The 15,809-nt window shown below is 49.7% G+C and overlaps 1 protein-coding gene across 4 annotated transcripts in view; it reads left to right on the forward strand.

The window, feature by feature from the left end:
* The window catches only part of ZNF618 (zinc finger protein 618), a 183,449-nt gene that overhangs the window by 133,436 nt on the left and 34,204 nt on the right, over positions 1-15,809 (forward strand). For all 4 annotated transcript variants that reach the window (XM_051842734.2, XM_051842741.2, XM_051842749.2 and 1 more), the window contains one exon: positions 7,498-7,587. In XM_051842734.2, the coding sequence (XP_051698694.2) occupies positions 7,498-7,587 (90 nt within the window). The remainder of the gene's footprint in view (positions 1-7,497; positions 7,588-15,809) is intronic.

The following is a 15,809-nucleotide window of genomic DNA, read 5'->3' on the forward strand; positions in this document are numbered from 1 at the left end:
AAGGAGGAGGCAGGTGCAGGGGGACCGCCGGTGAGGAGTGAGATTCACGAGTTGCAGCCCCTCGGGGTTTCCCACGCCTCGCTCGCTGGCCAGTCGGGAGAGAATCTCCGGTCTGCATCGTTACAAGGAGCTAAGGCAATTTGCATAAAGCTATGAGAACTGGAACAAGTGGCTGAGGAATTCCGAGGGAAGAGAAGTCAGAGGAGCCGAGACACTGACGTCCCTGGTGGTCCTTGCGGGCCCGGGCCCCCGTGAAGGCTTCTCCTTCTTCCACCTTTGTCTGCCATTGAGGGGCTGCTCTGTGGGAACAGTTACCTGGGCAGAAGGTCCTGTGGAGGAGAGGGTGGGCCCAGTGCTTGTCACGTGCAGGGTGGACAGCAGCAGCAACATCAAAGCGGCCTTGGAGAGGAAATGGTGATGCCGTACTGCACACGGACACTGCCGCGAGCGAGACTCTGCAGCTGTGAAACAGACAGGAGCCCAGCAGTCGGAGGCTTCGTCGTCTGTGGGGGAGACGGAGCCCCGCAGACAGATCCAGACGGGGCTGGAGGGAGCGTGGTCTTCCGCCTCTGCGCGCTGTCTCTCAGCAGCCGCAGCGAAGCTCAGCCCTCCGCCCCGGGCGCTGTCGCTACGCAGATGGGCTTTGGAATCCGAGCGGCCTGGAGGTGAACGCCGGCACCCCCAGGTGACAGCCACCCCCGTGTCCCTCTTCTGTGAGGCAGGAACAAGAGCAGGGCACCTGGAGGAATTACACACACAGGGTCGAGGCCAGGCCTTTTTTTTTTTTTTTTTTTTTTTTTTGACAGACAGTGAGAGAGACAGGCAGAGAGAAAGGTCTTCCTTCCGTTGGTTCACCCCCCCAAATGGCCGCTACGGCCAGCGCGCTGCGCTGATCTGCAGCCAGGAGCCAGCTGCTTCTCCTGGTCTCCCATGGGGTGCAGGGCCCAAGCACTTGGGCCATCCTCCACTGCACTCCCAGGCCACAGCAGAGAGCTGGACTGGAAGAGGAGCAACCGGGACATAACCGGTGCCCCGACCAGGACCAGGACCTGGAGTACCAGTGCCGCAGGCGGAAGATTAGCCTAGTGAGCCGCGGCGCCGGAGGCCAGCTCTTGACTCAAATTCAAGGTGTAGTAAGTGGGAGATGTTCCTGAGAAGCAGTCAAGGGCCAGGGTTTTAAAGAGTTATCTTTTTTATTTTTAAGATTTATTTATTTATTTGAAAGATAGAGTTATAGAGAGGCAGAGGCAGAGAGAGGGAGAGAGATCTTCCTTTTTTTTCCCCCTAAGATTTATTTATTTATTATCTGCTAGTTTACTCCCCAAATGGCCACAACAGCAAGGGCCAGGCCCAGGCCAGGAGCCCAGAACTCCATCCGGGTCTCTCCTGTGGGTGGCAGGGACCCAAGCACTTGGGCCATCCTCCACTGCTTTCCCAGGTACATTAACAGGGAGCTGGATCGGAAGTGGAGCAGCCGGGACTTGAACCTGTGCTCAAACAGGAAGCCAACATCACAGGCAGTGTCTTCCCCACTGCGCCATGATGCCAGGCCCGGGGCACCAGTTCTCGAGGCAGCTCAGACGCGTGTCAGCTCTGCACGTCATGGCTGCAGGATGTCCTACGAGTTTTCTCATCGGCCTCCTGCACGGTTTCTTCACCTAAAATGGGTGGCGACAGTAAGGCTCACCTGCCAGGCTTGTCCTGGGGGATCCAGTGAGATGCCACATGTAAGGGGATTGGCGAAGGACTTTCCAGAGGCCTGGCAAGTATCGAGGAGGTGACAGCTGTTAATTACAGAAGCAGCAGAGCCAGGGGACGTTTGCTCTGTCTGTAATGAAGTCTGACAGGCAGCCCACGTCGGGCCCGCGAGCTGCTCACAGATTCCGAGGAGCGTGGAGCCGTACTTAGAAAGCCACGCTGGATCTGGCCGCCGGCGTGCTCCCAGCCGGCCCTCGTGGGGCTGAGCACATTGCTAGCGCTCAGAACGCTGCTTCCTGGGCTCCTGCCACTTCTCGTAAGCAGGCAAGCAGCCACGGGCCAAGGGGAGCCAGCAGAGGCGCTGTGGATGGGGGAGGGGAGCTGCTTGTCTTGCGTGACGCCCCCTGGGTGAAGGGGACAGGAGCTCTCCCATGGCAAGTGTGCCTTCCACATTGGCATCGCTCAGCCAGAGAGAGGGAGGCACCGGAGCACAGGACTCCAGCTCCGAGGAGAATGGTGGCCCATGGAGCCTTGCGTGCGGCGCGGGCTTGTTCTTCAGCTGCAGGCCTGGGCCCTCCGCGGGAGGAGGCTAGGGGCAATTTCTGCATGTGGTCTGTTGAAATGGGAGAGCTGGCTTTGTTTCTGCATTACTGGGTAGGGGATGGTAAATTGCAAAGGAAACAAGCAATCGTGGGAAGAATTGAGGAGACTCAAAGGAAGAACATCACTCTGAAAGTGATCTACTGTGAAATCTGCAAGAACAGAATGTATGAATATGTGACCAGTCTTAGCCCACTTGGACGCTGTAACAGAAGACCATGAACCTGGCTTCTCACAGTTCTGGAGGTTGGAAGTCCACACTCTGCGTGGCCTGGCTGGTAGATGGCTGCCTGCTCATCGTGGTCTCCCCTGGCAAGGAGAGAGAAGCTTCCTGGATCTCTTCTTAAAAGGCCACAAGTGCCATGCTGCCGTCATAACCTAGCAGGTAGTCACCGCCTGTGACCCCAGCATCCTATATGGGCGTCGGTTCCAGCTCCCTGCTACTGCACTTAGGAAAGCAGCAGAGGAGGGCCCAAGTGCTTGGACCCTTGTACCCACAAGGGAGACCCGGATGAGATCCTGGCTCCTGGCTTTGGCCTGGTGCAGCCCTGGCCATTTTGGCCATTTGAGGAGTAACCCAACGATGGAAGATCTCTCTCCCTCTGTGTCTCTCCTCCTCTCTGTAACTCTGCCTTTCAGATAAATAAATAAATCTTAAAAAAAAAAAAAAAGCTACTAATCCCATTGTGAGGGCCCCACCCTCATGGCCTAAACCTGGTCAACTCCCCAAGGCCCCGGCCCACAAGCGGCTAAGACGTCAGTGAATAAAAATCAGAGGGACACGGTTCAGTCCATTGCATGAGGCCTGTGGCAGAGGAGCCAGAAGCTGGCGAAAGAGCAACAGGAAAAAATACAAAGGTGGAGAGGTGATTCAGGACAACCTGATGGCCAGCAGCAGGCGCCCTTCCAGATCGCTGGTGTTACAGTACCAGTGGGAGGGAAGATGGGCTCGAAGAAAACTTTGCTACGGGAAGATCTGTTCATGCCGACTGAAAGGGCTCATCACGTCATCAGCTGGAGTCGAAATCGAGACCCTTACCTAGATGGGGTTTCCTGATTCTGAAACTGTGGGCGCTAGGCGCCTGCACAGATACTCGGGGTGCACACGTGTCATCTCGGGCTTCTCCATGGCTAGCACTCACTGCCAACTGGGCGCCTTGTGATGGGGACAGATTTTAATCTAGAAATTTGTTATCTAGACAAACTATGTAATACAGAAAACAGGGAAAGCTCCAAAACATGCTGTCTCTCCCATGTACCCATTTCCCAAAGCCGTTTGGAGGTAGGCAGCCGTGAGCTGAGTGGAGGGGCTCACCGGAGGCCTGCATGTGAGACCGTGCCAGGGGCCTCGTACACACTAAAGGCAGGTGCGCTGTGCCCGTCTGCGCCTCATCGCACAGCTGAAGGCCCCCGACCAGGATTGTTCTAAAATGTTAGCAAAGAGCTTTTAAAAAGTGAGAAGCTAGGGAGTGCAGTGGAGGATGGCCCAGGTGCTTGGGCCCTGCACCCCATGGGAGACCAGGAAAAGCACCTGGATCCTGGCTCCTGCCATCGGATCAGCGCGGTGCGCCGGCTGCAGCGGCGGCCATTGGAGGGTGAACCAACGGCAAAGGAAGACCTTCCTCTCTCTGTCTCTCTCTCTCACTGTCTACTCTGCCTGTCAAAAAAAAAAAAAAAAAAAAAAGTGAGAAGGAAGGAACTGGTGAGGGTACGGTGGAGTAGACCAAACCCGTCCCAGGCTTTGTGATTCGAGAGCAGCTTAGCCTGGAAGCGTGGTGGAAACGTCAGGTCCCGGGGCGGGCACTGGGTCCAGTGGTTAAGAACCCACCTGGGACGCCCACATCCCAGGTCCTGGCTCCCCTGCTTCTGGCCCAGCTGCCTGCTCACCCTGGGAGGCAGCAGGTAATGGCTCAAGTACTTGGGCCTCTGCCACCCACATAGGAGACGTAGGTTGACTTCCATGCACCAGGTCTTTTGGGGGCATTTGAGGAGTGAATCTTCCTGCCAATGGAAGATTGATTAGTTGATTGACTTCTATCTCTGCTTTCAAATAAAATGAGAAGACAAATAAAAAATTTTAAAAAGGAAATGTAGATTCCTGGGCCCCAGCCCGTACGTCTGGGATCAGGTTGACTAGCCTGTGAGATCACAGTCATTCTAGGTCCTTGGACGTGCTAAGGTTTGAGGAGCTCCGGGTTAAACTACCTTTCTTAATGGTGCCAGACTTAGAAATGCCTCCCACTTGACTCCTAACTATTAGAAAAATGTCTGCCATCTAACGTAATGGGAACCAATGGAATATTGCACGTAACAGAAAAGCAAAGCAAAGAGTACTTACATCTAAAACTGAAAACCGAGGCAACAAACCAGAAGAGGTAGAGCATAAGAAAAGGAATAAAGATTAAAAAAGAAGAAAAGTAGTACAGGTTGAGCATTCCTTATCCAAAACACCTGAGACCAGACGTGTTTTTGGATTTTGGAATATTTGTGTATAATGAGATCCCTTGAGGATGGGACCCAAATCTCTAAACAGGAAGTTCTGTTCCGTATACACGTAAAGATAATTAGATACTGTATGTGTAATAGTTCGGTGCATGAAGTCTGGTTCCGTGGTGTGGAATTTTCCACGCATGACTCTATTTCAGTACCTGAGAAACTGGATTTTGGAGGATGTGGGGTTTTTGGAGTAGGGATACTCGGTCTGTGTAAGCGAATCAGTTACAGCAATAAACACGGGTAGGAAAAATGTGCTTTATTAGAAGGCAGAGATCATCAGGTTAGCTTACAATGCCCAGCCATTAACGATTTATTAAGAGACACTAGTGTCTCTGAACTTGAACTTCTCAGGCGCTCTTTGCCGCTTCCTTAACTCGATGAAAGCCCCTGTCATGGGTTTTCACAGCCTGGGGTCCATTTTCTGGAGAGCACCTGTCCTGATTGCGGCTTCACATTGGCAGGTGTGATTCTTTGCTCTTCTGTCTCCCTTTCTAGACGAGAAACTCCTTGAAGACAGGAGCCGTGACTGTGTGTGCTCCGCACAGTGTGCCAGCACGGAGCACGGCCCTGGTTAGTGAATGAGAGTAGTCAGGGCCGCGTCTTTAGGCACAGGCAACAGAGAGAAAGCAGCTTCTGCCTGATTACCAGGAAATGAACGATAGCGATGCCAGATGAGACAGTTTAATGAAATGCTGGGGTCCAGGGTCTTGGTTTTCCCCGGGCATCAGCAGAGGGCTGTTCAAACACAAATTGCCGGACCTCGCCGCGTGCATCCTGAGAAGGGGCGTTTCTCGGGTTCCCAGGTTGTAACAGAAGCTCCTGCCCCAGAAACTCACCCTGACAAGTGTTAGAGAATCTCTTCATGTGAGTAAAGCAAGCGAAGATTCTGGCCCCATGAGCTCTTGGGTATCTAGAGGTGCAAAGCAAATCTGGGAGAACAAGATGGATGGATTTATCGCAGCACTTCATCCTGGGGAGCCAGTGCACCTGGTCATAGGAGTTGGTTAATATAATTAATCCAGTTGACAGAACAACTCTGAAACCCACGAACAGCAAATAATATTTGTATCCTTCTCATTGCTCCTGAATCAGTTGAAAAATCACTGAACCCCCAATTCTAAAACATCTGCAGGCATGTGCCATGGAGCCACGTTTTAGTCTGCGCCCGACACAGGTGCAGTGGTGGTCACATAAGATTGTGGTGCCCAGTGGCACAGAGGCCGTCATGGCTGTGTGACTGTGCACTCTGATGTTGGCACAATGACAGAATCACCTGACGGTGCATGTGTCAAGACTGTTGGTAAACAGTACACAAGTGTATTAGAAACCATACGGACTCAGAGACCAATTTGAAAAAATATTCAAAACATGTGCTTACTAAAATGTTGCTATCTTCGGTCGACATAGAGCTAAGTGATTTTCAGAAAGGTAAAAGCACCTGTAGAAACACTGGCTGTAAACAAAAGCAGAGTCTCAAAACTGGTTAATGAAATCCGAACAATAACTGCTTCCCTTAGAAACCTGGGAGGTAGCAGCAGCCGTGTGCTGTCGCTGCCCCCAGCGGAGAGGCCGTGTTCTGGAGGATGGCGTCCTGAGAGAGAACAGTGCGAAGAGTCCGTGCAGTCATCTGTATTTGGCAATAGCGTGCACAACTAGTGAGCAGATCTGCAGAGCTACTTGCAGGGATGTGGATTGCAGCTTTTTTTTTTTTTTTTTTTTTTTTTTTAATAAGAGGAAAGAATGTGAAACAATCCAAGTGTCCGTCTGTGTAGGGGACCAGCTAGTGAATTCCCGAGCCCGGTGGGAGCCGTGGAGCCAATCAGTGCGTGGAGATCCATCTGTATTGATTGGGCAGGATGTCCCACACCGTCTTGTCGATTGGATACACCAGGTTACCAAGAGGCTATTGATCAGGGCTGCCTGATTCAAGGCCGCAGGAGACGGACAAAGGCTCTGAGCGAGGAAGGCGTGCCCTGGGTAGGATGGGAGCGAAGGTGGGCCCTGGGGGAGACAGCAAGGTGCACCCTCTGCCGCACGGCCGTAGATGCTGCTCTGTTTGGGGGTTACAGGTGACTGAAGTTTGTGTTTTCTTTTTAAATATTGCACTTGTATTTATCAGAATTTTATAATTTTCCCCAGACATTTTTAAGAAGAAAGAAGTTAGGCAGTGCCAAAAGAGAGGTAAAGACATAGTTTGCTGGGACCTGAGAGGAGGAAGTGACTCCTGCTACCAAAGGTGGGGGGTCCCCAGGGACATGGATGGTCTCTGGCTGTGGCCTTGCAGCGGGCAGCGTTTGCAAAGGGATTGATGGAGGTTGGCGTTGGAGGTCAGCTTGGGTCACCGCACATTTCCCTAGTGCCAGGGCCAAGGGTGGAGCTACTGGAGAGACTGGCATGTGCCAGGTACTGTTCTGACTTGATATAGCAATTTAATCTTCACAGCTATCCTGTAAGGTGGTCCTAGTGTTGTGTATGCTTTACAGGTAGGGAAACTGAGGCACAGAGAGGTTATGAGACTAACTTGAGGCCACACAGCCCCAAGTGGCCAAGCCAGGGGATGCACTGAGGCTGTCTAGCCCCAGAGTCAGGGTCAACTCCACTTGGTGGTCCCAGAACGAGGAGGAGTTTGGGGGGGTGGACATGTATGGAAGCTTCTGGGTGGGGGTCAGCTCTCACTTCTTATGTCATCTTCCTCTTGCACAGAAACTGGGAACTACACCTGTGAATTCTGCGGGAAGCAGTACAAGTACTACACACCCTACCAGGAGCACGTGGCCTTGCACGCCCCCATCAGTGAGTGCCTTTCCCAGCCAGGGCAGAGTGGGGGACATGGGGGGCAGCCATTGACCAGGGGTCAGGGGTCAGTCTCCAAGTATGTGGGACTAACCTGGGGCTACCAGGGGTAGTCTGGAAGGCCCACTCTTGAGCCAGTGGGTCAGAATCTTCCCTTCATGGACTCAGAGGCCTGGTTTGGGGTTGGGGGGGGTGGGCATCCCTTGTCCAAGTCCTTCAGTGACCCTGTCTCCACCTCCTCTAAGCCCCTCTGGCTCAGTCCCAGCCCACCCACACCCACACGCCGTGTGCAGCTTCAGTCTCTGCCCCGGCCATGGGCGTGGGGAGCTCCCACGTGCCCCCTTTGTCCATGTTGCTGGAAAACTCAGCGGGAGACGGAGCACAGAGCTGGCAGTCAGAAGCCCTGGGTGTCAGTCCCAGCTGGGTCACAGACTTGCTGGTGACTTGGGCGGGACCCATCCCGTGTCTGGGCCACAGTCTATTTTTCTTCTTCCTAAGATGTATTTTATTTATTTGAAATTCAGAGTTAGACAGAGAGACTGGGGAGAGAGGATCTTCCATATGCTGGTTCACTCCCCAAGTGGCTGCAACAGCCAGTGCTGGATCAGGCCACAGCCAAGAGCCAGGAGCTTCTTCCAGGTCTCCACGTGGGTGCAGGGGCCCAAGGACTCAGGCCATCTTCTGCTGCTTTTCCCAGGTGCATTAGCAGGGATCTGGATGAGAAGTGGAGCAGCTAGGACTTGAACTGGCGCCCATGTGTGATGCTGGCGTTGCAGGCTGTGACTAAACCCGCTACGCCACACCGCCAGCCCCTGGCCCCACAGTCTTTTACTCCTCCCCTGCAGGGAAGGGAAGCGGCTCCGAGCGCCTCCCCCAGGGACACCTTGGCTTTCCCTTGTGATAATGCCGGTGCCTGCCTGCTGATGCCCCTCCTGTCAGGGGGGCTCCATCCTTATGTCCCCAGGCAGCAGAGCAAGGAGGCCCTCTTGCTCCGCCTCTTCTTGCCCAGATGGAGGGAGCAGAGTCTCGGGGCAGGGGGGTGGGGGATTGAGGAGCCCATCGGGGAGTTTCGCTGACTTGCTTCTCCCAGCAGAGCTGTGGGGATCCCCCTCCCCGTTCTCTGGATGAACAGATTCAGCTCGGGGAGGGTTACGCTAGGTCCGGGTTAGCCATCACCCTCTGGATCCCTGACAGCAGCCACACTGGCAGGTGTGCCCCCAACTCCCCAGGGTACCCTGGAGGGAAGAGGGTGTCCAGGGCACGGAGGGTGGTGTGGGCAGCTTCTCCAGGAAGCCCTGTCTTCTAGGCAGAGGGGCAGGGATCGAGCGATCTCCCTGTGAGCTGGTGCTCTAGGTCTGCAGGCAGCATTGGCCTGCAATTCTCGTCCTGATTTGGCCCCCGATTGCTATGGGACCTTGTTCTGTTGCTCCCCCCTTCTCTGGACACAAGCTCTCCAGGTCTTTCCAGCCAGGACCTTGATTCCAGGCACCTGTGACACAAGGCAGCCCTCAGGCAGGCCCCTGCTGGGGCCCAACAGGAAGAACATATTCCACCATCCGGGCTGGGATGTATGGGCCATCCAGTACACACCCTGTAGCCAAATCCCATGTGGGGAGAGGGTGGGTGCTGACCTATCCATTTGACTCACTCATGGCACCAGGGCCCCAGCATCAGGGCTGTGGCTGGACTTGAACTCCTGGCCCCCGTGTCCACAGGGAATGCAGTTTTCCATGGGCAGGGATGCGGCACCTGCCCACCTGTGCTTTCCAGGAAGCAGTGGCTGCTTGCCACCCGGTGCCCAGAGAGGTTGCTGCCCAGAGCACCCTTCCGGCTGGGTGTTAGTTAGAAGGCCAGCCTGCAACCTTGGCTCAGCCTCTGCAGAGATCTTCAGTTGCTGCTTCTGTTCTTCCTGGAACGAGTTAGGTGAGGCCATGGAGTTCGTAAGAGGAGGGAGCTTGGCTTTGAACCCTGGCAGGCAGGCAGGCTCCAGGCCCACACGCAACCGTGAAACTATCCCACATCCCCTGTCCAGGGAAGCAGCAGGAAGGGGTGTGTCCACCCTGATTTCTTCCCCAACATCTGGTGCTTCTCTCCTGAAGCACTGTCTGCTCTCTCTCTGTTCCTTACTATTTTGTTTCTCTGCTGTGGCCTCTGTCTTCCTGCACCTATTGGACGGAATCTCTCAGTTACTCCCTGATGTCCAGAGACTCCAGGGTCATCTGTGATTAACATACAGCATGAGAGACTTAGACTAGACTCAGTGGAGGATCAGTTCTCTGAGGCTGAGCCTGGGATTCTGGATCGAGAGACTTGTGTGCTGGTGGGTTCTCACAGTGGCAGGGCTCGTCTCCATCACGTGGTAGCCAGGACCAGGGCTGGAGACCCTCATCTGGCGAGAGTATCCAGAGGGACACAGGTTGACCGTGGAGGAGGTTCTTAGGAACAGGGTCATGTGGTAGGCATTCTTGGTGCCTGCTGAGTGCTGTTGTATGCATCAGCTCCTTCTTTCCTACTGCGAAGCAATATTGCAGGGTATGGAGAGACCACCGTTTGTGTAGCCGTTTGCCTATTCATTTGGGTTGCGTCCAGCGTTACTATTGCAAGTGAAGCTGCCATGAAAACGCCTGCAGGAGGCTCGCTGTGAGCCTGTGTGTTCGTTGCTTTTGGATGCTTTCCGAGGAGTAGGATCATGGGGCCGGGAGGGACGGTATGTTCAGCTTTTGTAAGAATTGGTAAACCATTGGCCAGAATGGCGGTGGGTCTGGGAGTTCCACATTCTCAATGTTCTTGGCAATGTTTGGTGACATTGGGCCACTTAATTCTGGTTGTTCTAGTGAGTGGGTAGTGGTATCTCATTATGGTGTTAATTTGTATTTGCCTGGTGAGTAATGATATTGGACATCTGTGCATTTGCTTGTTGGCCACTTGTGTATATTACAAGGGAAACTATTGAAGATTTTTGACCTTTTTTTTTTTTTTTTTTTTTTTTTTTTTTGGTTGAGTTGTCTTGTCTTTAAGTTGTAGACCTTTATGTAATTCCAGTAGATCCCAGTCCTTTGTCAGACTTACATACCGTGGGTATTCTCTCCCAGTCTCTGGAATTTCTGTTGCTTTTCACACCATACCATCTGATAAGCAGATGTCTTTTCCTTTTGATGAAGTCCATCTTTTTTTTTCCTGTGGTTATTGCCTACTGGGTCCTTCCTCAAGGACATCCTTACCTGTGTTAAGATGAAGGTAGCCATTTTTATTGCCTTTTAGAAACTTTCTAGGTTTCACATTTATGTCTGTAATCCCTTTTGAGTTAATTTCACTGAGTAAAGTGGGGTATGAGTTGAGATTCATTTCATTCCATACAGATATCTGAGTTGAAAAGATCTTATTTTTCTGTGCATTGCATTGGCACTTTGTTGAAAATCAGTTGAATACATAAGTCTGAACTTAGTTCTCTTTGCTCTGTTTATCTGCCTATGCCAATTCCACATGGTCTTATTTACTGGAACTTTTTGATGAGTTTTAAATATGTACTCTTAATTTTTTCAACTGTGTTCTTTTTAAAGAATGCATAATAATTCTAGAAACTTTATTTTCCTATACAGAGGTTAGAATCTTTTTGCCAGTTTCTACCAAAAGAAAATGAACTGGGATTTTGTTTGGGGCTACATTGAATCTGTAGACCAATCTGGCAAGAATGTACATTGCAATAGTGTTGAGTCTTTCAGTCCATGAACATGGTATATATCTTTGCAGATATTTTTGGTTCATTTAAGTTTCCCTCAACAATTGTTTGTGCTTTTCACAGTAAGGGTCTTGCACATATCTCCTTAGAGTATCCCTAAATAATTTACTTTTTAGTGCTACTATGATTTTTAAAGTTCATTTTCCGATTATTTATTTTTATTATACATAAGCAATTGATACTGTGTATTGAATTTGTATCTGGGAAATTTACTTATTCCAATAGATGTTTTGTAGATTTAGGATACTCTTTGTATGTGTTGATGTTATCTTCTAGGAAAAGTAGCTTTCCTTTACTTTCTAATGTTTTCTTTTCAGTATTTTTTCCCTTTGTGGTCCTGGTCAGGACTCTGCAGTACAGTGTGAATAGAACAAAGTGAGCAGGTATTTCTGCCGTGTTCTCAACCATCGGGTTCAGTTTCCCAGCATTAGCACGCATCTTTTTCATCATTCAGTGTTCTGTTAGCTGAAAGAGGTCCGTAGATGTTCTTCATCTCTGAGGGAGTTATCTTCTGTTCCTAGTCTACTGAGAACTTTGACTGTAAACTGGTGTTTGTGGTTTTCCTCTACATTGACTAGGGTGATTTTATGAGCTCTTATATTTTATGCTGTTAGTTTGTCTGTTACATTGGTTTATTTTAAAAAAAAAAGTCCTGGTGCCTATACTTTTTTCAAATATGAATATCAGTCAAAACATGAGCTAAAGTTACAACATTGAAACGTTTCTTCTTGGCCATAAACATGACTTTCTTCTTTGAAGCTTCTTTTTATGTATGTGAATACTGTGATGAAGGTACTTCAAAAAGTTCCTGGGAAAATGGAATTGAAAGATACATTTATTTTTTTTTAAAGATTTATTTTATTTATTTGAAAGAGTTACAAGAGGGAGGTAGAGATGAGTGAGAGATTTTCCATCCACTGATTCACTCCCCAGATGGCCACAATGGCTGGAGCTGCACCGATCCAAAGCCAGAAGCCAGGAGCTTCTTCTGGGTCTCCCACGTGGGTGGAGGGGCCCAAGGACTTGGGCCATCTTCTACTGCTTTTCCAGACCATAGCAGAGAGCTGGGTCGGAAGAGGAGCAGCTGGGACTAGAACCGGCACCCATAATGGGATGCCAGCGCTTCAGGCCAGGGCTTTAACCTGCTGCGCCACAGCACCGGCCCCCAAATACATTTATTTTGATGCAAAAAATTTTGAACCCTGTGCAGAGTTTTTTCATAATACATATTTTCCTGAACTTTTTGAAGTACTTGTGTGTATTTAAGGTGATGATTAATTTACATATATGGTATGAAACAGTTCCCACATCAAGTTCTCGCACATGCATCTAAGTTACTGGAAGAGCCAGAGTAGGTTATACAGTTAACTTGCTTTCAGGAGCATGTTTCCTGCTCACTTATATCTAAAATTCCCTAAGCTTTCCCTGCTGTTGGTCCCTTCTTCCCCAAGCTGGCCCTCGGTCAAGAGCAGCGACCTACAGCCCTAAGACTAGAGTGCCCACAGTCAGTCAGTGGTGTGTTGAAGATAGTCATAATCGAGGAAATAAGCATTTCTGGTAAAAGTTTTAAAATCGTTACTGAGCTGTATTGTCATGCAATGAGTGCCCATTATTTATTTATTATTATTATTTTTTTAATTTTTGACAGGCAGAGTGGACAGTGAGAGAGAGACAGAGAGAAAGGTCTTCCTTTGCCGTTGGTTCACCCTCCAATGGCCGCCGCTGCCGGCGTGCTGCGGCTGGCGCAACGCGCTGATCCGATGGCAGGAGCCAGGAGCCAGGTGCTTTTCCTGGTCTCCCATGGGGTGCAGGGCCCAAGTACCTGGTCCATCCTCCACTGCACTCCCGGGCCACAGCAGAGAGCTGGCCTGGAAGAGGGGCAACCGGGACAGAATCCGGCACCCCGACCGGGACTAGAACCCGGTGTGCCAGTGCCGCAAGGCGGAGGATTAGCCTAGTAAGCCGCGGCGCCGGCCAAGTGCCCATTATTTAAAGTGTGCAGTTTGTCCATTTTGACCTACTTTTGCACCTGTGGAACTAGCACCGGAGTTAAGATAATTAACAACCGTTTCTCGTGCCCTTTGTAATCCCTCACTCCCTACTTCCCCATCCTCGAACACTGCTCTGCTTCCTGTTACTGTAGACTAGTTTGCATTCCCCGGGATTCTACACAAGGGACATCTTACAGTGTATGCTTTACTCCCAGCCTGTCTTCTTTCACTCAGTGTAATGTTTTGAGTTTCATCTGTCTTTGCACGTATCAGTAGGTCATGCCTCTTACTTGCTGAATACAGTTAGGGGTCACTCTGCAGTGGGGATGTGTTCTGAGAAATGTGTCACTGGGTGATGTCGGCATCGTGCAAACGTCAGTGTGTTCTTACACAAGCAAGACAGCCACTGTGTCACTAGGTCATATAATCTTAGGGGGCCACCGTTGTATACTGAGTGTCACTGAGCCAAACATTGTTATGTAAGTGCATGACTCTGGTGGTCTTCCATTGTCAGAAGAACATAAAATTTCTCTGTCTGTTCACATATGGATGGACGTTCGGGTGGTTTATAGTTTGGAACTAAGGTAGTCAAAGCTGCTGTGACAAGTATGCGCTAGTTTTGGAATGGGCAAATGCTTTCATTTCTCTTGGCTTAACACCTGGTAACAGAATTGCTGGGTCATCTGGTAGGTGTATGTTTAACTCTTAAGAACAACCAGACTGTTTTCCAAAGTAGTTCCTCCATTTTCCACTCCAGTGGGGGGTATACTTTTCTTGTAATGCCATTCTCTGTGCTGGGTATCAGGGTGACGCTGGCCTCCTAGAATGGATTGGGAAGAGCATTCCCTCTTCTTTGCTTTTGCAAGAGTTTGTGTGCAGGTGTGATCTTACGTAAATGCTCTGTAGAACGCAACAGTGAAGCCATCCAGCCTGGAATTCTTTTGGTAGGAAGGATTATTTTAAAATATATTCGATTCCCAAATATTCCAAAATTATCCAGATTTTTTCAGTTACTGATTTCTAAATTAATTGCACTGTAGTTAGAGGATATATTCTCACTCTTTTAGATTTATATCTTATTATATGGTTTATTGCTACATATTCCATGTCCACTTGACGTAAAAAAATGTATCTTGGAATCTTGGCATGTCATTTTAATTTGGTTGATAATGTCCAAACCTCTGTACCCTTTCCTGCTTTAAAAATTCGTTTTTCCTAGCGGCGCCGGCACACCGGGTTCTATTCCCGGTCGGGGCGCCGGATTCTGTCCCGGTTGCCCCTCTTCCAGGCCAGCCCTCTGCTGTGGCCAGGGAGTGCAGTGGAGGATGGACCAGGTGCTTGGGCCCTGCACCCCATGGGAGACCAGGAAAAGCACCTGGCTCCTGGCTCCTGCCATCGGATCAGCACGGTGCGCCAGCCGCAGTGCGCCGGCCGCGGCGGCCATTGGAGGGTGAACCAACGGCAAAGGAAGACCTTTCTCTCTGTCTCTCTCTCTCACTGTCCACTCTGCCTGTCAAAAAAAAAAAAAAAATCGTTTTTATCCTATCGTATACTGAGAAAGAAGTGTCAGTATCCTCCGCTAACATTTGTGGATTCAGCCGTTTCCCCTTTTTGTTCTATTAATTACTGTTCATCTAGTTGGAAATTCTGTTACACTCAGGTCTGACGAATGGACCCCTGTTTCAATTGTCCAGTGTTCTGGTAATACCTGGCAACATCTGTTCTTGAAACCTACTTTACCTGATTTTATAACCATTATTGCATTTTAGGAGTAGTGTCTGCCTGGTGTATCTTTTTTCATCCTTTTCTTTTAGTCTATTTGTATCTTTATGTTTGGGTGCGTACATATGGTTGGTTCTTGCTCCTTGGTCCAGACAGTCTTTGCCTTCAACCGAAGAGTTTAATCGTTTATGTTGAATAGAACTTATGGATACAATTTGATTTCAGTTTACCATTTTGTATTTTTTACTGGTCCCATTTGTTCTGATTGTTCATTCCTCTGTTTCTACCTTCCTTGATAATATTCATGTTTTTTTTTTAATTTTCTCTGTTAGCTTTCTAGTTGTAGTTCTTTTTCTTTTTCAGTTTTCTATAATTTACAGTTCACATCCTCAGTGGGTCATGAAAGTGCGTTGTGCGTTTACTCCCCTCCTCCCTGTGCTGTTCTTACTGTGCCCGCATGTTATAAACACAACAGGTGCTCTCAGCTTTAAACTGTCTGGCCTTTGTCAAAGTAGCTAAGAAGAGAGAAAATGCCTTTTGTTACCTACACATCCCGTCTCCTGGGCTGTGCTTTGCTTTGTGTAAATCTGAATTCTAGCCATTATCACTTTGTGTTATTGTTGAAGAACTGTTCCTTACATCGTAGGCCTGTTGAGGAAAGATTCTCACAACCTAGAGATGTTTTATTTCACCTGTCTCTTGAAGGGTATTTTCTCTGGACATGAATTCTAGGTTGAGAAACTTTTTTCTTTTGGTTCTTTTAAAATTGC

Source organism: Oryctolagus cuniculus, chromosome 1 (assembly GCF_964237555.1).
Source record: "Oryctolagus cuniculus chromosome 1, mOryCun1.1, whole genome shotgun sequence".
Taxonomy (NCBI): Eukaryota; Metazoa; Chordata; class Mammalia; order Lagomorpha; family Leporidae; genus Oryctolagus; species Oryctolagus cuniculus.